Source organism: Cyclopterus lumpus, chromosome 13, assembly GCF_009769545.1.
Source record: "Cyclopterus lumpus isolate fCycLum1 chromosome 13, fCycLum1.pri, whole genome shotgun sequence".
Lineage (NCBI taxonomy): Eukaryota > Metazoa > Chordata > Actinopteri > Perciformes > Cyclopteridae > Cyclopterus > Cyclopterus lumpus.
Window position 1 is genome coordinate 20725289 of NC_046978.1, and position 25000 is coordinate 20750288.

Genomic DNA, 25000 nt, shown 5'->3' on the forward strand with positions numbered 1-25000 from the left:
AAATCAGGAGGACAAGTATTTGAAACATATGTTACTCTTCATCCACGAGATGTCCACATATAATATACCTCAACCCTCAGGTAGTAAAGTAGTGAAGGTAATAAAGGTAGTAAAGCTAGTGAAGGTAGTAAAGGTAGTAAAGCTAGTGAAGGTAGTAAATGTAGTAAAGGTATGAAGGTAGTGAAAGTATGAAGGTAGTGAAAGTAGTGAAGGTAGTAAAGGTAGTAAAGCTAGTGAAGGTAGTAAAGGTAGTGAAGGTATGAAGGTAGTGAAAGTATGAAGGTAGTGAAAGTAGTGAAGGTAGTAAAGGTAGTAAAGCTAGTGAAGGTAGTAAAGGTAGTGAAGGTAGTGAAGGTAATAAAGGTATGAAGGTAGTAAAGGTAGTAAAGTAGTGAAGGTAATAAAGGTAGTAAAGGTAGTAAAGGTAGTAAAGTAGTGAAGGTAATAAAGGTAGTAAAGGTAGTGAAGGTAGTAAAGGTAGTAAAGGTAGTGAAGGTAGTAAAGGTAGTGAAGGTAGTAAAGTAGTGAAGGTAATAAAGGTAGTAAAGGTAGTAAAGGTAGTAAAGTAGTGAAGGTAATAAAGGTAGTAAAGGTAGTGAAGGTAGTAAAGGCAGTGAAGGTAGTAAAGGTAGTAAAGGTAGTGAAGGTAATAAAGGTATGAAGGTAGTAAAGGTAGTAAAGGTAGTAAAGTAGTGAAGGTAGTAAAGGTAGTGAAGGTAGTAAAGGTAGTGAAGGTAGTAAAGGTAGTAAAGGTAGTGAAGGTAATAAAGGTAGTGAAGGTAGTAAAGGTAGTAAAGTAGTGAAGGTAATAAAGGTAGTAAAGGTAGTGAAGGTAGTAAAGTAGTGAAGGTAATAAAGGTATGAAGGTAGTAAAGGTATGAAGGTAGTGAAAGTATGAAGGTAGTGAAAGTAGTGAAGGTAGTAAAGGTAGTAAAGGTAGTGAAGGTAGTAAAGGTAGGGAAGGTAGTAAAGGTAGGGAAGGTAGTAAAGGTAGTGAAGGTAGTGAAAGTAGTGAAGGTAGTAAAGGTAGTGAAGGTAGTGAAGGTAGTAAAGGTAGTGAAGGTAGTAAAGGTAGTAAAGCTAGTGAAGGTAGTAAAGGTAGTGAAGGTAGTAAAGCTAGTGAAGGTAGTGAAGCTAGTACAGCTAGTGAAGGTAGTGAAGGTAGTAAAGCTATTGAAGCTAGTAAAGCTAGAAAAGCTAGTGAAGCTAGTAAAGCTAGCAACGCTAGTGAAACTAGTTAAGCTAGAGAAGCTAGTGAAGCTAGAAAAGCTAGTAAAGCTAGCAACGCTAGTGAAGGTAGTGAAGGTAGTAAAGCTAGTAAAGCTATTGAAGGTAGTCAAGCTAGTGAAGCTAGTAAAGCTAGCAACGCTAGTGAAACTAGTTAAGCTAGAGAAGCTAGTGAAGCTAGCAAAGCTAGTAAAGCTAGCAAAGCTAGTGAAGGTAGTGAAGGTAGTGAAGGTAGTAAAGGTAGTAAAGCTAGTGAAGGTAGTAAAGGTAGTGAAGGTAGTGAAGGTAGTGAAAGTAGTGAAGGTAGTAAAGGTAGTGAAGGTAGTAAAGGTAGTGAAAGTAGTGAAGGTAGTAAAGGTAGTAAAGGTAGTGAAGGTAGTAAAGGTAGTGAAGGTAGTAAAGGTAGTAAAGGTAGTGAAGGTAATAAAGGTAGTAAAGGTAGTGAAGGTAGTCAAGCTAGTGAAGCTAGTAAAGCTAGCAACGCTAGTGAAACTAGTTAAGCTAGAGAAGCTAGTGAAGCTAGCAAAGCTAGTAAAGCTAGCAAAGCTAGTGAAGGTAGTGAAGGTAGTAAAGCTAGTAAAGCTATTGAAGGTAGTCAAGCTAGTGAAGCTAGTAAAGCTAGCAACGCTAGTGAAACTAGTTAAGCTAGAGAAGCTAGTGAAGCTAGTAAAGCTAGTAAAGCTAGTGAAGGTAGTGAAGGTAGTAAAGCTAGTAAAGCTAGTAAAGCTAGTGAAGCTAGTGAAGCTAGTAAAGCTAGTAAAGCTAGTGAAGCTAGTGAAGGTAGTGAAGCTAGTAAAGCTAGTGAAGCTAGTGAAGGTAGTGAAGCTAGTGAAGGTAGTGAAGCTAGTAAAGCTAGTAAAGCTAGTGAAGGTAGTGAAGCTAGTGAAGGTAGTGAAGCTAGTGAAGGTAGTGAAGCTAGTAAAGCTAGTGAAGCTAGTGAAGCTAGTAAAGCTAGTAAAGCTAGTGAAGCTAGTGAAGGTAGTGAAGCTAGTGAAGGTAGTGAAGCTAGTAAAGCTAGTGAAGCTAGAGAAACTAGTTTACACTTTAGAGTATATCACGTAAACAATAACCTGAGACAGTTATACATTGTATATATATTATAAGTATATTATACAAAGATATTGAAGGAAACACAGATGTGTAATTACGTGGTTCCACAGCAGGTCCACTGGTTGTAGTAGCTGGACAAATCAGAAAAATTGTGAATTATATATCAGATAATAATAATATAATAGTCATTGTAAATATAGAGATGATGACAGTTATTCAAATAAAATAATGCAGACAACACAATTATGAACTCACCTGGTTCCACAGCAGGTTGAGTGGTTGTAGTAGCTGGATTCAAATCAGAAAAATTGTGAATTATATATCAGATAATAATACTAATAATATAATAGTCATTATAAATATAGTGATGATGATAGTTATTCAAGTAAAATAAAGAAGAAAACACAATTATGAACTCACCTGAATCCACAGCAGGTTGAGTGGTTGTAGTAGCTGGATTCAAATCAGAAATATTGATTTGTGAATTATATATATTTGATCATATTAATATAATAGTCATAGATATAGTGATGATGAGAGTTATTCAAATAAAATAAAGGAGACAACACAATTATGAACTTACCTGAATCCACAGCAGGTCCACTGGTTGTAGTAGCTGGATTCAAATCATAAATATTGATTTGTGAATTATATATATTAGATAATAATAATATAATAGTCATTATAAATATAGTGATGATGAGAGTTATTCAAGTAAAATAAAGCAGACAACACAATTATGAACTTACCTGAATCCACAGCAGGTCCACTGGTTGTAGTAGCTGGATTCAAATCATAAATATTGATTTGTGAATTATATATATTAGATAATAATAATATAGTAATGTAAATCAAGAATAATTCAGTAAATCAACTGTTTAAATATGATATTTGTATGATTCGTCCTCTGTAACAAACTAAACCCTAAGAAATCTCCATAAAATTATGATATTCACGAATTGTACCCAAAATTACAGAATCACATGATTTTAAATAACTATCACAAAATCATAAACAAATGATGAAAAGTTACTTATTCAGAAGTATTGATGTTTTCATTGATAAACTGAGTTTAAATACAGAAACAAACCCACAGTGACAGCCATGCTAGCATCAGCATGCTAACATCAGCAAGTTAGTGTCAGCAAGCTAGCATCAGCATGCTAACATCAGCAGGCTAACAACCCCATGCTAGTGTCAGCAAACTGGTTCATCTGACAGCTTCCTGTACCTGCCGACAAAGGAAGGAACTCTTAATACGCTGATTTTCAACTCAGGTGAACAATATTTGAATCCAATGTCTGAAATAAGATGTGAAAAGGAGACCAACATCTGAAATGCATTAAAAAAAAGTGTTAGAGCAGTAACTTCCTGAAGCTCAAAGGTAAACGTAGTCGAGTAGATTAAATTGCATGATAATACAACACTCAAGTAAAGTACAAGTACCTCAAATCTATTCTAATGTACATATTAAGTACAGTACTTTAGTACATTATTTCCACCACACAAAGGGCTGAAGAACAGACTGGAGGAGGAGTTCACCTGTGGGAAGATGGACGCTGTTCTTTGCTATTCTTCTGGATGCAGAGGAATCCCCCGACAATGATGATGATGATGATGATGATGAAGACAAAGATTATAATAACACGGATCTGATTGGCTGAGCAAGAGGAGAGGGAGAGAGAGATGAAAATCAGGAGGACAAGTATTTGAAACATATGTTACTCTTCATCCACGAGATGTCCACATATAATATACCTCAACCCTCAGGTAGTAAAGTAGTGAAGGTAATAAAGGTAGTAAAGCTAGTGAAGGTAGTAAAGGTAGTAAAGCTAGTGAAGGTAGTAAATGTAGTAAAGGTATGAAGGTAGTGAAAGTATGAAGGTAGTGAAAGTAGTGAAGGTAGTAAAGGTAGTAAAGCTAGTGAAGGTAGTAAAGGTAGTGAAGGTATGAAGGTAGTGAAAGTATGAAGGTAGTGAAAGTAGTGAAGGTAGTAAAGGTAGTAAAGCTAGTGAAGGTAGTAAAGGTAGTGAAGGTAGTGAAGGTAATAAAGGTATGAAGGTAGTAAAGGTAGTAAAGTAGTGAAGGTAATAAAGGTAGTAAAGGTAGTAAAGGTAGTAAAGTAGTGAAGGTAATAAAGGTAGTAAAGGTAGTGAAGGTAGTAAAGGTAGTAAAGGTAGTGAAGGTAGTAAAGGTAGTGAAGGTAGTAAAGTAGTGAAGGTAATAAAGGTAGTAAAGGTAGTAAAGGTAGTAAAGTAGTGAAGGTAATAAAGGTAGTAAAGGTAGTGAAGGTAGTAAAGGCAGTGAAGGTAGTAAAGGTAGTAAAGGTAGTGAAGGTAATAAAGGTATGAAGGTAGTAAAGGTAGTAAAGGTAGTAAAGTAGTGAAGGTAGTAAAGGTAGTGAAGGTAGTAAAGGTAGTGAAGGTAGTAAAGGTAGTAAAGGTAGTGAAGGTAATAAAGGTAGTGAAGGTAGTAAAGGTAGTAAAGTAGTGAAGGTAATAAAGGTAGTAAAGGTAGTGAAGGTAGTAAAGTAGTGAAGGTAATAAAGGTATGAAGGTAGTAAAGGTATGAAGGTAGTGAAAGTATGAAGGTAGTGAAAGTAGTGAAGGTAGTAAAGGTAGTAAAGGTAGTGAAGGTAGTAAAGGTAGGGAAGGTAGTAAAGGTAGGGAAGGTAGTAAAGGTAGTGAAGGTAGTGAAAGTAGTGAAGGTAGTAAAGGTAGTGAAGGTAGTGAAGGTAGTAAAGGTAGTGAAGGTAGTAAAGGTAGTAAAGCTAGTGAAGGTAGTAAAGGTAGTGAAGGTAGTAAAGCTAGTGAAGGTAGTGAAGCTAGTACAGCTAGTGAAGGTAGTGAAGGTAGTAAAGCTATTGAAGCTAGTAAAGCTAGAAAAGCTAGTGAAGCTAGTAAAGCTAGCAACGCTAGTGAAACTAGTTAAGCTAGAGAAGCTAGTGAAGCTAGAAAAGCTAGTAAAGCTAGCAACGCTAGTGAAGGTAGTGAAGGTAGTAAAGCTAGTAAAGCTATTGAAGGTAGTCAAGCTAGTGAAGCTAGTAAAGCTAGCAACGCTAGTGAAACTAGTTAAGCTAGAGAAGCTAGTGAAGCTAGCAAAGCTAGTAAAGCTAGCAAAGCTAGTGAAGGTAGTGAAGGTAGTGAAGGTAGTAAAGGTAGTAAAGCTAGTGAAGGTAGTAAAGGTAGTGAAGGTAGTGAAGGTAGTGAAAGTAGTGAAGGTAGTAAAGGTAGTGAAGGTAGTAAAGGTAGTGAAAGTAGTGAAGGTAGTAAAGGTAGTAAAGGTAGTGAAGGTAGTAAAGGTAGTGAAGGTAGTAAAGGTAGTAAAGGTAGTGAAGGTAATAAAGGTAGTAAAGGTAGTGAAGGTAGTCAAGCTAGTGAAGCTAGTAAAGCTAGCAACGCTAGTGAAACTAGTTAAGCTAGAGAAGCTAGTGAAGCTAGCAAAGCTAGTAAAGCTAGCAAAGCTAGTGAAGGTAGTGAAGGTAGTAAAGCTAGTAAAGCTATTGAAGGTAGTCAAGCTAGTGAAGCTAGTAAAGCTAGCAACGCTAGTGAAACTAGTTAAGCTAGAGAAGCTAGTGAAGCTAGTAAAGCTAGTAAAGCTAGTGAAGGTAGTGAAGGTAGTAAAGCTAGTAAAGCTAGTAAAGCTAGTGAAGCTAGTGAAGCTAGTAAAGCTAGTAAAGCTAGTGAAGCTAGTGAAGGTAGTGAAGCTAGTAAAGCTAGTGAAGCTAGTGAAGGTAGTGAAGCTAGTGAAGGTAGTGAAGCTAGTAAAGCTAGTAAAGCTAGTGAAGGTAGTGAAGCTAGTGAAGGTAGTGAAGCTAGTGAAGGTAGTGAAGCTAGTAAAGCTAGTGAAGCTAGTGAAGCTAGTAAAGCTAGTAAAGCTAGTGAAGCTAGTGAAGGTAGTGAAGCTAGTGAAGGTAGTGAAGCTAGTAAAGCTAGTGAAGCTAGAGAAACTAGTTTACACTTTAGAGTATATCACGTAAACAATAACCTGAGACAGTTATACATTGTATATATATTATAAGTATATTATACAAAGATATTGAAGGAAACACAGATGTGTAATTACGTGGTTCCACAGCAGGTCCACTGGTTGTAGTAGCTGGACAAATCAGAAAATTGTGAATTATATATCAGATAATAATAATATAATAGTCATTGTAAATATAGAGATGATGACAGTTATTCAAATAAAATAATGCAGACAACACAATTATGAACTCACCTGGTTCCACAGCAGGTTGAGTGGTTGTAGTAGCTGGATTCAAATCAGAAAAATTGTGAATTATATATCAGATAATAATACTAATAATATAATAGTCATTATAAATATAGTGATGATGATAGTTATTCAAGTAAAATAAAGAAGAAAACACAATTATGAACTCACCTGAATCCACAGCAGGTTGAGTGGTTGTAGTAGCTGGATTCAAATCAGAAATATTGATTTGTGAATTATATATATTTGATCATATTAATATAATAGTCATAGATATAGTGATGATGAGAGTTATTCAAATAAAATAAAGGAGACAACACAATTATGAACTTACCTGAATCCACAGCAGGTCCACTGGTTGTAGTAGCTGGATTCAAATCATAAATATTGATTTGTGAATTATATATATTAGATAATAATAATATAATAGTCATTATAAATATAGTGATGATGAGAGTTATTCAAGTAAAATAAAGCAGACAACACAATTATGAACTTACCTGAATCCACAGCAGGTCCACTGGTTGTAGTAGCTGGATTCAAATCATAAATATTGATTTGTGAATTATATATATTAGATAATAATAATATAATAGTCATTATAAATATAGTGATGATGATAGTTATTCAAGTAAAATAAAGCAGACAACACAATTATGAACTCACCTGAATCCACAGCAGGTTGAGTGGTTGTAGTAGCTGGATTCAAATCAATCAGAAATATTGTGAATTAATTCTCAGATAATAATAGATAACATTTATAATAGACATAGATATGAGACAGTTATACATGTGAAGATAAGGAAGGGAACACGTGCTATCACCAGAATCCAGGAGACCAGCTCCTGTTCATATTTATAACGTCATGTGCAAAGCATCTTAAGTTACGTTACATATCCCAGGGCTCTATTCCAGGCTCCGCCTCTTCAGCTTCATCAAGGGTCAGACTTCAATGTGTGGGATGTTCACATGTATGCAGATGATACAGGACTATGTTTCTGTATGTAATGCCACATTCATATTAGTAATAATTGTAATATATAAGTGATAATGTTAATATATTAGTAATAATGTTAATAAGTTAGTAATAATATTAATGTATCATATTCATATTAATGTATAGTAAAAAGGTATCAACGTTATAGAATGCCAATAGAATGCCATTATTAATGCTACACATAAATAGCATGTTATTATTACATGTTAAGCTTGGTTCACGTTGTTTAAAGTCTCTTTGTGTATTTAATGCCACATTCATATTAGTAATAATTTTAATATATAAGTGATAATGTTAATATATTAGTAATAATGTTCATAGTTACCTCCAACACCCCCACAGAGGCCTTCACACTGCTCCTCTGAGCGGAATATGTTCCCGTTAGACATGCTGCCTTTGAAGTAAAAGTCCTCACACCTCCAGCTCGACACGTTGTAGAAGAAGAAGTTAGGAGGGAGGACTTCCGGTCCAGGGGGCAGGCCGTTGATGAAGGGGGATGGAGGTCTTTGGCCATGCTCCATGGGCCGATAACAGAGATCTGACAGGACGGCGATGGAGGGAATAGGTTCATGATGTGTAGCAGACAGGAAGTCGTCCTCAGAGTGAACATCACAGAGGTCCCTTACACTTTTCACTGCAGAGCGCTTCACAGCCCTCCTGGCTAGAGAAGGAGTTCCTGCTGGACCCACAGCCGCTGAAGAACCGCTCACACCTGTAGCTGGTTCTGTTGTAGAAGAATCTGGGAGTCCCGATCCGGCAGCTGCTGAAGGAAGTCCTGTCCTCAACGTCACGACACTGGAGGACTGCAGGGGAAGAAGAGACGTGAACCAGAACCCTGAAGGGGCTCAACAGTGAAGAGGGATATGTGAAGAGGGATATGTGAAGAGTGATATGAGAAGAGTGATATGTGAAGAGTGATATGTGAAGAGTGATATGTGAAGAGGGATATGTGAAGAGGGATATGTGAAGAGTGATATGAGAAGAGTGATATGTGAAGAGGGATATGTGAAGAGTGATATGTGAAGAGTGATATGTGAAGAGGGATATGTGAAGAGTGATATGTGAAGAGGGATATGTGAAGAGTGATATGTGAAGAGTGATATTTGAAGAGTGATATGTGAAGAGGGATATGTGAAGAGTGATATGTGAAGAGGGATATGTGAAGAGTGATATGTGAAGAGGGATATTTGAAGAGTGATATGTGAAGAGGGATATGTGAAGAGTGATATGTGAAGAGGGATATGTGAAGAGGGATATGAGAAGAGGGATATGTGAAGAGTGATATGTGAAGAGGGATATGAGAAGAGTGATATGTGAAGAGGGATATGTGAAGAGGGATATGTGAAGAGTGATATGTGAAGAGTGATATGTGAAGAGTGATATGTGAAGAGTGATATGTGAAGAGGGATATGTGAAGAGTGATATGTGAAGAGGGATATGTGAAGAGTGATATGTGAAGAGTGATATGTGAAGAGGGATATGTGAAGAGTGATATGTGAAGAGTGATATGTGAAGAGGGATATGTGAAGAGGGATATGTGAAGAGTGATATGTGAAGAGGGATATGTGAAGAGTGATATGTGAAGAGTGATTTGTGAAGAGGGATATGTGAAGAGGGATATGTGAAGAGTGATATGAGAAGAGTGATATGTGAAGAGTGATATGTGAAGAGGGATATGTGAAAAGGGATATGTGAAGAGGGATATGTGAAGAGTGATATGTGAAGAGTGATATGTGAAGAGGGATATGTGAAGAGGGATATGTGAAGAGTGATATGTGAAGAGGGATATGTGAAGAGTGATATGTGAAGAGTGATATGTGAAGAGGGATATGTGAAGAGGGATATGAGAAGAGTGATATGTGAAGAGGGATATGTGAAGAGGGATATGAGAAGAGTGATATGTGAAGAGGGATATGAGAAGAGTGATATGTGAAGAGGGATATGAGAAGAGTGATATGTGAAGAGGGATATGTGAAGAGGGATATGAGAAGAGTGATATGTGAAGAGGGATATGTGAAGAGGGATATGAGAAGAGTGATATGTGAAGAGTGATATGTGAAGAGGGATATGTGAAGAGTGATATGTGAAGAGGGATATGTGAAGAGTGATATGTGAAGAGGGATATGTGAAGAGTGATATGTGAAGAGGGATATGTGAAGAGTGATATGTGAAGAGTGATATGTGAAGAGTGATATGTGAAGATTGATATGTGAAGAGGGATATGTGAAGAGTGATATGTGAAGAGTGATATGTGAAGAGTGATATGTGAAGATTGATATGTGAAGAGGGATATGTGAAGAGTGATATGTGAAGAGTGATATTTGAAGAGTGATATGTGAAGAGGGATATGTGAAGAGTGATATGTGAAGAGGGATATGTGAAGAGGGATATGAGAAGAGTGATATGTGAAGAGGGATATGTGAAGAGGGATATGAGAAGAGTGATATGTGAAGAGGGATATGTGAAGAGGGATATGAGAAGAGTGATATGTAAAGAGGGATATGTGAAGAGTAATATGTGAAGAGTGATATGTGAAGAGGGATATGTGAAGATTGATATGTGAAGAGGGATATGAGAAGAGTGATATGTGAAGAGGGATATGAGAAGAGTGATATGTGAAGAGTGATATGTGAAGAGGGATATGAGAAGAGTGATATGTGAAGAGGGATATGTGAAGAGGGATATGAGAAGAGTGATATGTGAAGAGTGATATTTGAAGAGTGATATGTGAAGAGGGATATGTGAAGAGTGATATGTGAAGAGTGATATGTGAAGAGGGATATGTGAAGAGTGATATGTGAAGAGGGATATGTGAAGAGTGATATGTGAAGAGTGATATGTGAAGAGTGATATGTAAAGAGGGATATGTGAAGAGTAATATGTGAAGAGTGATATGTGAAGAGTGATATTTGAAGAGTGATATGTGAAGAGGGATATCTGAAGAGTGATATGTGAAGAGGGATATGTGAAGAGTGATATGTGAAGAGGGATATGTGAAGAGTGATATGTGAAGATGGATATGTGAAGAGGGATATGAGAAGAGTGATATGTGAAGAGTGATATGTGAAGAGTGATATGTGAAGATTGATATGTGAAGAGGGATATGTGAAGAGTGATATGAGGCTCTGATTTCATCAATTATGCTTCGGACGAGTCGCCGCCGCTGGAGACTTGTTCCCCGAGACGGCCCTTCAGTTCACGACTTCAGCAGCTTGAATTGAAAGCTAAGCTAAGCTAACCCCAGCGACCTGGCCTGGTTTGATCTTGCAATATTCAGCAATAAATGAGGACGATAACCTTCCTCACGTTATTAAATGAACCGAAACAGAAATGTCATAGCACCATCATGTTTTCTGTATTCTATGCTCACCATTGACCTTTAGCCTTCAGGGAGACATCTTTAACTCAGTGGATCATTGGTTTGGAGGTAAATCAACTTCCTGTTTTGATCTCAGTCAGAAACATTGCAGTCGATCTTGAGAACAATCCAGAACACCATTGCAGTATCATGCTAACAAATAACCATTGAAGGTCCTCATCAAAACCCCGTCCACATACTCTGAACAGAACCCTCTGGCCCCTGTGAGTCCAGCTCACCTTCGTCGCTGCTCTTGGGGTACACGGCGATGCTGGAGCTCGGGTCTCGGGGCATTGAGAGCCTTCTCTGGTTCCGACAGTCCACCAGCAGACACTCGGCGGGGCCGTGGAGCGGAGTGGACACCACGGCCATGTGGCAGTCCGGTTCTGCTACACAATCCTGCCGGCAGCTCATCTCGCCCTTGCTTTCTGGCACCCGGATCAGCTTGTAGTTCCCAGAAACGAGGCACTGCGCTGGATCGTGGTCCTGAGCCAGACCGGGCAGGACCAGGAAGAAGAAAGCCAGCAGACCGAACCGGAACCCAAACAGACCCTTCTCAATCATGGCTGCAGTCCAGTATTCAGCTCTGAGGAAAGGTGTGTGTGCTGCGGCTGATGAGTTCTACACTCTGTGGTGTGCTGGGTTTGTAAGGAACTGAAACTTAGACCTGAACCCCGCCTCAGACATCATCACACATTCCTCTTTAACACCGACATACAAGTCATTGAACATCGCCGTCATGATTGGACAGGGAGTTGTCTTTTGGTTTCACTTTAGAAGTTCACAGGGTGTGGAATTAAACTCTTCCTTTAAATGTCGACCAACCTGAATCAGAAGTTAATAAAGGAATCAAACATGACGCTCATGACACATTTAATAATAAAACATCTTTTCTCTGTGACATTTGAATCTTCAAAGGTTCCAACGTGAGCTAATTACAGCTAAAGAACGTCTCTGCCAGGACCGAAAACGGTATATCATGGGTTATGGCTACTCTATATAGAGACATATTGAGTTATGGTTACTCTACAGAGACGTGTTATAAGGGTTATGGTTACTCTATATAGACGTGTTATAAGGGTTATGGTTACTCTACAGAGACGTGTTATAAGGGTTATGGTTACTCTATATAGACGTGTTATAAGGGTTATGGTTACTCTATATAGACGTGTTATAAGGGTTATGGTTACTCTACAGAGACGTGTTATAAGGGTTATGGTTACTCTACAGAGACGTGTTATAAGGGTTATGGTTACTCTATATAGACGTGTTATAAGGGTTATGGTTACTCTACAGAGACGTGTTATAAGGGTTATGGTTACTCTATATAGACGTGTTATAAGGGTTATGGTTACTCTACAGAGACGTGTTATAAGGGTTATGGTTACTCTATATAGACGTGTTATAAGGGTTATGGTTACTCTATATAGACGTGTTATAAGGGTTATGGTTACTCTATATAGACGTGTTATAAGGGTTATGGTTACTCTATATAGACGTGTTATAAGGGTTATGGTTACTCTATATAGACGTGTTATAAGGGTTATGGTTACTCTACAGAGACGTGTTATAAGGGTTATGGTTACTCTATATTGACGTGGTATAAGGGTTATGGTTACTCTATATAGACGTGTTATAAGGGTTATTGTTACTCTATATAGACGTGTTATAAGGGTTATGGTTACTCTATATAGACGTGTTATAAGGGTTATGGTTACTCTACAGAGACGTGTTATAAGGGTTATGGTTACTCTATATAGACGTGTTATAAGGGTTATGGTTACTCTACAGAGACGTGTTATAAGGGTTATGGTTACTCTATATTGACGTGGTATAAGGGTTATGGTTACTCTATAGAGACGTGTTATTAGGGTTATGGTTACTCTTTATAGACGTGTTATAAGGGTTATGGTTACTCTATATTGACGTGGTATAAGGGTTAGGGTTACTCTACAGAGACGTGTTATAAGGGTTATGGTTACTCTATATTGACGTGGTATAAGGGTTATGGTTACTCTACAGAGACGTGTTATTAGTGGACACCACGGCCATGTGGCAGTCCGGTTCTGCTACACAATCCTGCCGGCAGCTCATCTCGCCCTTGCTTTCTGGCACCCGGATCAGCTTGTAGTTCCCAGAAACGAGGCACTGCGCTGGATCGTGGTCCTGAGCCAGACCGGGCAGGACCAGGAAGAAGAAAGCCAGCAGACCGAACCGGAACCCAAACAGACCCTTCTCAATCATGGCTGCAGTCCAGTATTCAGCTCTGAGGAAAGGTGTGTGTGCTGCGGCTGATGAGTTCTACACTCTGTGGTGTGCTGGGTTTGTAAGGAACTGAAACTTAGACCTGAACCCCGCCTCAGACATCATCACACATTCCTCTTTAACACCGACATACAAGTCATTGAACATCGCCGTCATGATTGGACAGGGAGTTGTCTTTTGGTTTCACTTTAGAAGTTCACAGGGTGTGGAATTAAACTCTTCCTTTAAATGTCGACCAACCTGAATCAGAAGTTAATAAAGGAATCAAACATGACGCTCATGACACATTTAATAATAAAACATCTTTTCTCTGTGACATTTGAATCTTCAAAGGTTCCAACGTGAGCTAATTACAGCTAAAGAACGTCTCTGCCAGGACCGAAAACGGTATATCATGGGTTATGGCTACTCTATATAGAGACATATTGAGTTATGGTTACTCTACAGAGACGTGTTATAAGGGTTATGGTTACTCTATATAGACGTGTTATAAGGGTTATGGTTACTCTACAGAGACGTGTTATAAGGGTTATGGTTACTCTATATAGACGTGTTATAAGGGTTATGGTTACTCTATATAGACGTGTTATAAGGGTTATGGTTACTCTATATAGACGTGTTATAAGGGTTATGGTTACTCTACAGAGACGTGTTATAAGGGTTATGGTTACTCTATATAGACGTGTTATAAGGGTTATGGTTACTCTACAGAGACGTGTTATAAGGGTTATGGTTACTCTATATAGACGTGTTATAAGGGTTATGGTTACTCTACAGAGACGTGTTATAAGGGTTATGGTTACTCTACAGAGACGTGTTATAAGGGTTATGGTTACTCTACAGAGACGTGTTATAAGGGTTATGGTTACTCTATATAGACGTGTTATAAGGGTTATGGTTACTCTATATAGACGTGTTATAAGGGTTATGGTTACTCTATATAGACGTGTTATAAGGGTTATGGTTACTCTATATAGACGTGTTATAAGGGTTATGGTTACTCTATATAGACGTGTTATAAGGGTTATGGTTACTCTACAGAGACGTGTTATAAGGGTTATGGTTACTCTATATAGACGTGTTATAAGGGTTATGGTTACTCTACAGAGACGTGTTATAAGGGTTATGGTTACTCTATATTGACGTGGTATAAGGGTTATGGTTACTCTATAGAGACGTGTTATTAGGGTTATGGTTACTCTTTATAGACGTGTTATAAGGGTTATGGTTACTCTATATTGACGTGGAATAAGGGTTAGGGTTACTCTACAGAGACGTGTTATAAGGGTTATGGTTACTCTATATTGACGTGGTATAAGGGTTATGGTTACTCTATATAGACGTGTTATAAGGGTTATGGTTACTCTATAGAGACGTGTTATTAGGGTTATGGTTACTCTATAGAGACGTGTTATAAGGGTTATTGTTACTCTATATAGACGTGTTATAAGGGTTATTGTTACTCTATATAGACGTGTTATAAGGGTTATGGTTACTCTATATAGACGTGTTATAAGGGTTATGGTTACTCTACAGAGACGTGTTATAAGGGTTATGGTTACTCTATATAGACGTGTTATAAGGGTTATTGTTACTCTATATAGACGTGTTATAAGAGTTATGGTTACTCTACAGAGACGTGTTATAAGGGTTATGGTTACTCTACAGAGATGTGGTATAAGGGTTATGGTTACTCTATATAGACGTGTTATAAGGGTTATTGTTACTCTATATAGACGTGTTATAAGGGTTATTGTTACTCTATATAGACGTGTTATAAGGGTTATGGTTACTCTATAGAGACGTGTTATAAGGGTTATTGTTACTCTATATAGACGTGTTATAAGGGTTATTGTTACTCTATATAGACGTGTTATAAGAGTTATGGTTACTCTACAGAGACGTGTTATAAGGGTTATGGTTACTCTATATAGACGTGTTATAAGAGTTATGGTTACTCTATATAGACGTGTTATAAGGGTTATGGTTACTCTACAGAGACGTGGTATAAGGGTTATGGTTACTCTATATAGACATGTTATAATGGTTATGGTTACTCTATATAGACGTGTTATAAGGGTTATGGTTACTCTATATAGACGTGTTATAAGGGTTAGGGTTACTCTATATAGACGTGTTATAAGAGTTATGGTTACTCTATATAGACGTGTTATAAGGGTTATTGTTACTCTATATAGACGTGTTATAAGGGTTATTGTTACTCTATATAGACGTGTTATAAGGGTTATTGTTACTCTATATAGACGTGTTATAAGAGTTATGGTTACTCTACAGAGACGTGTTATAAGGGTTATGGTTACTCTATATAGACGTGTTATAAGAGTTATGGTTACTCTATATAGACGTGTTATAAGGGTTATGGTTACTCTATATAGACGTGTTATAAGGGTTATTGTTACTCTACATAGACGTGTTATAAGAGTTATGGTTACTCTATATAGTCGTGTTATTAGGTTTATAATTACTAACATGGAGACGTGTACTAGGGTTAATCTTTTGGTCTCATGACCAACAGCTGATCTCAGGTCTAAAGAACCACAGAGAAAAACACTCACACAGAGTGAGGAAACATTTATTTATAGCATTTTGAAGAAAAAACAATCAGGACGATTTGGAAATTTTTTAGTTTTTTTACTCTGACCTGATGCATAAATGAAAGCTTCCTTCACAATAAAGCGCTCAGACGTAAGCTCTGCAGCTGCTGTCTGAGGCCGGAGCCGCTCTGTAGATCTTCTGTCCTTCACTCGTGGAGGAGAAGTTGTATGAAAACTGCCTGCAGGAGGAAACGGGACATTTACAACCAAAAACAATTCATTGTTGATTATCTGGCTGGTAGATATTGAAGACATGAATCTGACACATTGAAATAACATCAGATGACCAAAGAGGGCCTTTTCTCGGACTCATGGCCGAAGCTAACGTGAGCTAGCGTTAGCGTGAGTACCGTGCAGGCGGGGCGGAGGGCGACTTCCTGCAGGAGCAGCACAGCAAAGAGCCTCCCAGTACGGCCAGAAAGGAGGCGGCCCAGCCCAGATACAGACCAGTACCCAGCTCGAACCTGCAGCAGAACACAGGAGATGTGAACACTGCTTAAACTCATGGGTTCAACAAAAAGAAGAAGGAAACCTGATTCATATCCATGAAATATTTCATTTGCAAGTTATTTATATTTACTGAATTTCTGTGTAAAACTGATGAGGATTCACTAAATAAAATAACTCACATTTGATCATTAATTACTTTAAATACAATCAATAATAGTAAAGGTCATTTTTCTACGTCTCGTTTCAACAAGTAATATTCCATCTTTGATTTTTCTGATGAAATCAAATACAATTGCAATAATTAAATGTAATGAATAAATGATCATTTATCTACTTAAACTGCCTTAGTTCGACTGACTAACTACAAATGAACCCAAAGAGCGACTGACCGGACTCCTCCGTAAAGAGGGTCGTAGAAGTCCTGGATCACTCTGGCAGCGAACCAGGACACTGCGGTCAGAGTGAAGACACCTGAGGAGGAGACGTGAGGACATGAGGAGATGAAGACATGAGGACATGAAGACATGAGGAGATGAAGACATGAGGACATGAAGACATGAGGAGATGAAGACATGAAGACATGAAGACATGAGGACATGAAGACATGAGGACATGAAGACATGAAGACATGAAGACATGAAGACATGAAGAGATGAAGACGTGAGGACATGAGGAGATGAAGACATGAGGACATGAAGACATGAAGACATGAAGACATGAGGACATGAAGACATGAGGACATGAAGACATGAGGACATGAGGAAATGAGGACATGAAGACATGAAGACATGAAGACATGAAGACATGAAGAGATGAAGACGTGAGGACATGAGGAGATGAAGACATGAAGACATGAAGACATGAGGAGATGAAGACATGAGGACATGAAGACATGAGGAGATGAAGACATGAAGACATGAAGACATGAGGACATGAAGACATGAGGACATGAAGACATGAAGACATGAAGACATGAAGACATGAAGAGATGAAGACGTGAGGACATGAGGAGATGAAGACATGAAGACATGAAGACATGAGGACATGAAGACATGAGGAGATGAAGACATGAGGACATGAAGACATGAGGAGATGAAGACATGAGGACATGAAGACATGAGGAGATGAAGACATGAGGACATGAAGACATGAAGACATGAAGAGATGAAGACATGAGGAGATGAAGACATGAGGACATGAAGACATGAGGACATGAAGACATGAAGACATGAGGACATGAGGACATGAAGACATGAAGACATGAGGAGATGAAGACATGAGGACATGAAGACATGAAGACATGAAGACATGAAGACATGAAGAGATGAAGACATGAGGAGATGAGGACATGATGACATGAAGACATTAAGACATGAAGAGATGAAGACATGAGGAGATGAGGACATGAAGACATGAAGACATGAAGACATGAAGAGATGAAGACATGAAGACATGAAGACATGAAGACATGAGGACATGAAGACATGAAGACATGAGGACATGAGGACATGAGGACATGAGGACATGAAGACATGAGGACATGAAGACATGAGGACATGAAGACATTAAGACATTAAGACATGAAGACATGAGGACATGAAGACATGAAGACATGAAGACATTAAGACATGAAGACATTAAGACATGAAGAGATGAAGACATGAGGAGATGAGGACATGAAGACATGAAGACATGAAGACATGAAGACATGAGGACATGAGGACATGAAGACATTAAGACATGAAGAGATGAAGACATGAGGAGATGAGGACATGAAGACATGAAGACATGAAGACATGAAGACATGAAGACATGAGGACATGAAGACATGAGGACATGAAGACATGAAGACATTAAGACATGAAGAGATGAAGACATGAGGAGATGAGGACATGAAGACATGAAGACATGAAGACATGAAGACATGAGGACATGAAGACATGAAGACATGAGGACATGAGGACATGAAGACATGAGGACATGAAGACATGAGGACATGAAGACATTAAGACATTAAGACATGAGGACATGAAGACATGAAGAGATGAAGACATGAGGAGATGAGGACATGAGGACATGAAGACATGAGGACATGAAGACATGAAGACATGAAGACATGAAGACATGAGGAGATGAAGACATGAGGACATGAGGACATGAAGACATGAAGACATGAAGACATGAGGAGATGAAGACATGAGGACATGAAGACATGAGGACATGAGGACATGAAGACATGAGGAGATGAAGACATGAGGACATGAAGACATGAAGATATGAAGACATGAGGACATGAAGACATGAAGACATGAAGACATGATGACATGAAGACATGAGGACATGAGGACATGATGACATGAAGACATGAGGACATGAAGACATGAAGACATGAAGACATGAAGACATGAGGACATGAAGACATGAAGACATGAAGACATGAGGAGATGAAGACATGAGGACATGAAGACATGAAGACATGAAGATATGAAGACATGAAGACATGAGGACATGAAGACATGAGGAGATGAAGACATGAGGACATAAGGAGACATGAGGAGATGAGAACATGAGGAGATGAAGACATGAGGACATAAGGAGACATGAGGAGATGAGAACATGAGGACATGAGGACATGAGGACATGAAGACATGAGGAGATGAAGACATGAGGACATAAGGAGACATGAGGACATGAAGACATGAGGAGATGAAGACATGAGGAGATGAAGACATGAGGACATGAAGACATGAGGACATGAAGACATAAGGAGACATGAGGACATGAGGAGATGAGAACATGAGGACATGAAGACATGAGGATATGAAGACATGAGGACATAAGGAGACATGAGGACATGAAGACATGAGGACATAAGGAGACATGAGGACATGAGAAGATGAGGATATGAGGACATGAAGACATGAGGAGATGAGAACATGAGGACATGAAGACATGAGGACATAAGGAGACATGAGGACATGAGGAGATGAGGACATGAGGACATGAAGACATGAAGACATGAAGAGATGAGGACATGAAGAGATGAGGACATGAGGACACAAGGAGACGTGAGGACATGAGGAGATGAAGAGATGAGGACATAAGGAGATGAGCACATGAGGACATGAAGAGATGAGGACATGAGGACATGAGGAGACGTGAGGACATGAGGAGATATGAGGACATGAGGAGATGAAGACACGAGGAGATGAAGACATGAGGACATGAGTAGACGTGAGGACATGAGGACATGAGGAGATGAGGACATAAGGAGATGTGAGGACATGAGGAGATGAGGACATGAAAACATGAGGACATAAGGACATGAGGAGACGTGAGGACATGAGGAGATGAGGAGATGAAGAGATGAGGACATGAGGACATGAGGACCTGAGGAGACGTCAGGACATGAAGAGATGAGGAGATGAGGAAATGAGGAGATCAGGACATGAGAAGACGTTATGACATGAGGAGATGAAGAGATGAGGACATGAGGAGATGTGAGGACATGAGGAGATGAAGAGATGAGGACATGAGGAGATGAAGACACGAGGAGATGAGGACATGAGGAGATGAGGACATAAAGACATGAGGAGATGAGGAGATGAAGACATGAGGAGACATGAGGACATGAGGAGATGAGGACATGAGGAGATGAGGACATAAAGACATGAGGAGATGAAGACATGAGGAGACGTGAGGACATGAGGAGATGAGGACATGAAGACATGAGGACATGAGTAGACGTGAGGACATGAGGAGATATGAGGACATGAGGAGATGAAGACACGAGGAGATGAAGACATGAGGACATGAGTAGACGTGAGGACATGAGGAGATGAGGACATAAGGAGATGTGAGGACATGAGGAGATGAGGACATGAAAACATGAGGACATAAGGACATGAGGAGACGTGAGGACATGAGGAGATGAGGAGATGAAGAGATGAGGACATGAGGACATGAGGACCTGAGGAGACGTCAGGACATGAAGAGATGAGGAGATGAGGAAATGAGGAGATCAGGACATGAGAAGACGTTATGACATGAGGAGATGAAGAGATGAGGACATGAGGAGATGTGAGGACATGAGGAGATGAAGAGATGAGGACATGAGGAGATGAAGACACGAGGAGATGAGGACATGAGGAGATGAGGACATAAAGACATGAGGAGATGAGGAGATGAAGACATGAGGAGACATGAGGACATGAGGAGATGAGGACATGAGGAGATGAGGACATAAAGACATGAGGAGATGAAGACATGAGGAGACGTGAGGACATGAGGAGATGAGGACATGAAGACATGAGGAGACGTGAGGACATGAGGAGATGAGGACATAAGGAGATGTGAGGAGATGAGGAGATGAGGACATGAGGAGATGAGGATATGATAAGACGTGAGGACATGAGGACATGAGGAGATGAAGAGATGAGGACATGAGGAGATGAGGACATGAGGAGATGAGGACATAAAGACATGAGGAGATGAGGAGATAAGGAGATGAGGAGACGTGAGGACATGAGGAGATGAGGAGATGAGGACATGAGGAGATGAAGACATGAGGAGATGAGGACATGTGAGGACATGAGGAGATGAGGACATGAAGACATGAGGAGATATGGACATATGGACATGAGGATTTGAGGAGATGAGGACATGAAGACATGAGGAGATATGGACATATGGACATGAGGATTTGAGGAGATGAGGACATGAAGACATGAGGAGATATGGACATATGGACATGAGGATTTGAGGAGATGGGGACATGTGGACATGAGGAGATGAGGACATGAGGACTTGAGGAGATGAAGAAACGAGGAGATGAGGACATGAGGAGATGAGGACATAAAGACATGAGATGAGGAGATAAGGACATGAGGAGACGTGAGGACATGAGGACTTGAGGAGATGAAGAAACGAGGAGATGAGGACATGAGGAGATGAGGACATAAAGACATAAGATGAGGAGATAAGGACATGAGGAGACGTGAGGACATGAGGAGATGAGGACATGATGACATGAGGAGATGAGGACATGAGGACATGAGGAGATGAGGACATGAAGACATGAGGAAATGTGAGGACATGAAGAGACATGAGGAGTTATGGACATATGGACATGAGGACATGAAGACTTGAGGAGATGAAGACATGAACGGACAGAAACAAGAACCGAATACCATCCAGCTCAAAGAAGTGACAGATATCTGATATCAGATGAGAGGGAGATCAATAACCTCATGAGGTCCCTCACCAGACAGGATGAACAGGACTCCTCCGCTCAGGGCGATCTGGTCTTTGAGGTGCTCCGAGGCCCTGCCAATCCTGGTGCACTTGAGTCCCAGAATGGAGACGATGATGGAGGCCAGACCGACGAGCAGGGACAAGATCATCAAAGCCCTGCAGGCCTGCAGGTGAGCTGGAGACAAGAACAATTTAATGTATTCATTATTCATAATAATAAAGATCGTCGGATTAAGCAAAAAGCTGCCAAGGACCCAACGCAGTCCCTTTGGCCTCAGGGCCAATGCTGCAGTAACACAGACACAGCTCCAGTCCAAAGAAGATTCAACTTTGGGAAAGAGAACTGGCTTCCAAGAAGAAAGGACGATTACCCGTCGACTGACCCCTTTGCTGAAACTACCACTCAGAACGCCGCCAGCTGAAGTGGAAAACCCTGCTGGAGACAACTGATATGGCAAAGGACAGCAAACAAACCAACCGAAACTCAGCAACAGTATACGACCACTGCCCACTAAGCTGCTGCTCGGTGGGAAATCCACCACTTTACAACCAAGACCAAAGGTAGACCTACAGGCTGCTTGAGAGGAACCAGGACCATACCTCTACAGGCGGTTTGAGAGGGGCATTGCCCTGTTGCTGAACCAGGACCATACCTCTACAGGCGGTTTGAGAGGGGCATTGCCCTGTTGCTGAACCAGGACCATACCTCTACAGGCGGTTTGAGAGGGGCATTGCCCTGTTGCTGAACCAGGACCATACCTCTACAGGCGGTTTGAGAGGGGCATTGCCCTGTTGCTGAACCAGGACCATACCTCTACAGGCGGTTTGAGAGGGGCATTGCCCTGTTGCTGAACCAGGACCATACCTCTACAGGCGGTTTGGGAGGGGCATTGCCCTGTTGCTGAACCAGGACCATACCTCTACAGGCGGTTTGAGAGGGGCATTGCCCTGTTGCTGAACCAGGACCATACCTCTACAGGCGGTTTAAGAGGGGCATTGCCCTGTTGCTGAACCAGGACCATACCTCTACAGGCGGTTTGAGAGGGGCATTGCCCTGTTGCTGAACCAGGACCATACCTCTACAGGCGGTTTAAGAGGGGCATTGCCCTGTTGCTGAACCAGGACCATACCTCTACAGGCGGTTTGAGAGGGGCATTGCCCTGTTGCTGAACCAGGACCATACCTCTACAGGCGGTTTGAGAGGGGCATTGCCCGGTTGCTGAACCAGGACCATACCTCTACAGGCGGTTTGAGAGGGGCATTGCCCTGTTGCTGAACCAGGACCATACCTCTACAGGCGGTTTGAGAGGGGCATTGCCCGGTTGCTGAACCAGGACCATACCTCTACAGGCGGTTTGAGAGGGGCATTGCCCTGTTGCTGAACCAGGACCATACCTCTACAGGCGGTTTAAGAGGGGCATTGCCCTGTTGCTGAACCAGGACCATACCTCTACAGGCGGTTTGAGAGGGGCATTGCCCTGTTGCTGAACCAGGACCATACCTCTACAGGCGGTTTGAGAGGGGCATTGCCCGGTTGCTGAACCAGGACCATACCTCTACAGGCGGTTTGAGAGGGGCATTGCCCTGTTGCTGAACCAGGACCATACCTCTACAGGCGGTTTGAGAGGGGCATTGCCCGGTTGCTGAACCAGGACCATACCTCTACAGGCGGTTTGAGAGGGGCATTGCCCTGTTGCTGAACCAGGACCATACCTCTACAGGCGGTTTAAGAGGGGCATTGCCCTGTTGCTGAACCAGGACCATACCTCTACAGGCGGTTTAAGAGGGGCATTGCCCTGTTGCTGAACCAGGACCATACCTCTACAGGCGGTTTGAGAGGGGCATTGCCCTGTTGCTGAACCAGGACCATACCTCTACAGGCGGTTTAAGAGGGGCATTGCCCTGTTGCTGAACCAGGACCATACCTCTACAGGCGGTTTGAGAGGGGCATTGCCCTGTTGCTGAACCAGGACCATACCTCTACAGGCGGTTTGAGAGGGGCATTGCCCGGTTGCTGAACCAGGACCATACCTCTACAGGCGGTTTGAGAGGGGCATTGCCCTGTTGCTGAACCAGGACCATACCTCTACAGGCGGTTTGAGAGGGGCATTGCCCGGTTGCTGAACCAGGACCATACCTCTACAGGCGGTTTGAGAGGGGCATTGCCCTGTTGCTGAACCAGGACCATACCTCTACAGGCGGTTTAAGAGGGGCATTGCCCTGTTGCTGAACCAGGACCATACCTCTACAGGCGGTTTGAGAGGGGCATTGCCCTGTTGCTGAACCAGGACCATACCTCTACAGGCTGTTTGAGAGGGGCATTGCCCTGTTGCTGAACCAGGACCATACCTTTACAGGCGGTTTAAGAGGGGCATTGCCCTGTTGCTGAACCAGGACCATACCTTTACAGGCGGTTTAAGAGGGGCATTGCCCTGTTGCTGAACCAGGACCATACCTTTACAGGCGGTTTAAGAGGGGCATTGCCCTGTTGCTGAACCAGGACCATACCTCTACAGGCTGTTTGAGAGGACCGGTAGCAGGAGCCGTCTTTGTTGATCCGTCTGCCACATACGACCCTGTGAACCATCACCTCCTCAAAAAAAGATATTGGAGTTGACCAAAGTACTGAAGGCCTTCACAGACCTCATAGGAGCACCTCTTTGGTGTCCCAAACAACAAGTAGACAGAATGGCTGACCTCAAGGTGCTGGCCCAACTACTTTATAATATCAACACCAACGACCAGCTGACGGACCAGAACACTGAGCGGTTCATTTCTGCAGACGATCTCTGTGGAACATCTCAAGAGAACTCGTTGGAAGCAGTAGAACCAAACCCCACCACAGCCTGAGATGAGCTGCTCCTCTATTACGACACAACCAGCTACATGCTGGCCCAACGGCTAAAGTCAAGAAGAAGCTTTCTCAGCCACGTCCAACCTCCAACGAAGTCTTGGGAAGAAACCAAAATCCAACTGTGGACCCTAAACGACCCCCTGAACGACCCCCTGAAGCACCACGGGCTCAATGGAAAACACCAAACTGTCTCAGAGCGAGAGATCAGATGGGGCTACAAGACCACCTGTGAATGTGGAGGACCAGACGATGGAGCACCTCCTTGTCGGCCCTCGACTACCCAACCCCTGAAACTCTAAAGACCTTCAGTGTTCAATACAAACGCAAAGGACTGGGAAACTGTCATAAGAAGAAGACTCTTTAAATAAAGCATACACCTGTTATTGATCATCATTAATAAAGAAAGTTAAAGTTCAGAACTAACTGATCCGCTCAATAAACAAGGTGCATTATGGGAACTCACCCGGCAGGCCGAGCACCGTCCTGAAACGGCTGCACTGGAGGGAGCCCAGCGCCGTGGCGACGCAGCTCATCCACAGACCCTCAAACTGCCACTGGCTGCTGCTCACCGACTCCTGCTGACTCCTCACCTTCCACACCTGAGAGGAGGTGCAGCTGGACTGCAGACACCAGGACACCAGGCCCAGAAGCAGACCCACAACCTGCAGGCCCACCGCCATGCTGCTCAATGTCCACCTGGAGCCACCTGGAGAAGC

The 25000-nt window shown here is 41.4% G+C and overlaps 2 protein-coding genes across 15 annotated transcripts in view; both read right to left on the minus strand.

The window, feature by feature from the left end:
* The window catches only part of LOC117741066 (papilin-like), a 14187-nt gene extending 1033 nt beyond the window's left edge, over positions 1 to 13154 (minus strand). For 3 of the 14 annotated variants that reach the window (XM_034547754.1, XM_034547748.1, XM_034547746.1), the window contains exons 1-13: positions 11087 to 11474; positions 8116 to 8292; positions 7815 to 8027; positions 7159 to 7191; positions 6993 to 7025; positions 6827 to 6859; positions 6664 to 6696; positions 6499 to 6531; positions 3027 to 3059; positions 2861 to 2893; positions 2698 to 2730; positions 2533 to 2565; positions 2376 to 2408 (exon numbers count right to left, since the gene is read on the minus strand). In XM_034547754.1, the coding sequence (XP_034403645.1) occupies positions 2376 to 2408; positions 2533 to 2565; positions 2698 to 2730; positions 2861 to 2893; positions 3027 to 3059; positions 6499 to 6531; positions 6664 to 6696; positions 6827 to 6859; positions 6993 to 7025; positions 7159 to 7191; positions 7815 to 8027; positions 8116 to 8292; positions 11087 to 11411 (1045 nt within the window). In that variant the 5' untranslated portion in view covers positions 11412 to 11474. The other 11 variants (XM_034547747.1, XM_034547753.1, XM_034547752.1 and 8 more) reach the window with 11 other exon arrangements.
* A 2658-nt stretch (positions 13155 to 15812) lies between these two features.
* LOC117741697 (claudin-1-like) lies at positions 15813 to 24964 on the minus strand. The gene is made up of 5 exons (XM_034548903.1): positions 24748 to 24964; positions 21441 to 21605; positions 16567 to 16648; positions 16078 to 16191; positions 15813 to 15906 (listed from the first exon to the last, which is right to left on the minus strand). Exons 1-5 carry the CDS (start codon positions 24962 to 24964, stop codon positions 15813 to 15815), a joined length of 672 nt encoding a protein of 223 aa, XP_034404794.1.
* Positions 24965 to 25000: the final 36 nt, after the last annotated feature.

What these genes read in the sequence shown, in the direction of transcription:
- LOC117741697 (XM_034548903.1), bottom strand. Translation starts at nt 24,964, where the DNA reads ATGGCGGTGGGCCTGCAGGTTGTGGGTCTGCTTCTGGGCCTGGTGTCC. An exon ending in GACGGTGCTCGGCCTGCCGG is followed by an intron (nt 21,606 to 24,747) that starts GTGAGTTCCCAT and finishes TCTTGTCTCCAG; the next exon opens with CTCACCTGCAGGCCTGCAGG. An exon ending in CCCTCCGCCCCGCCTGCACG is followed by an intron (nt 15,907 to 16,077) that starts GTACTCACGCTA and finishes TTCCTCCTGCAG; the next exon opens with GCAGTTTTCATACAACTTCT.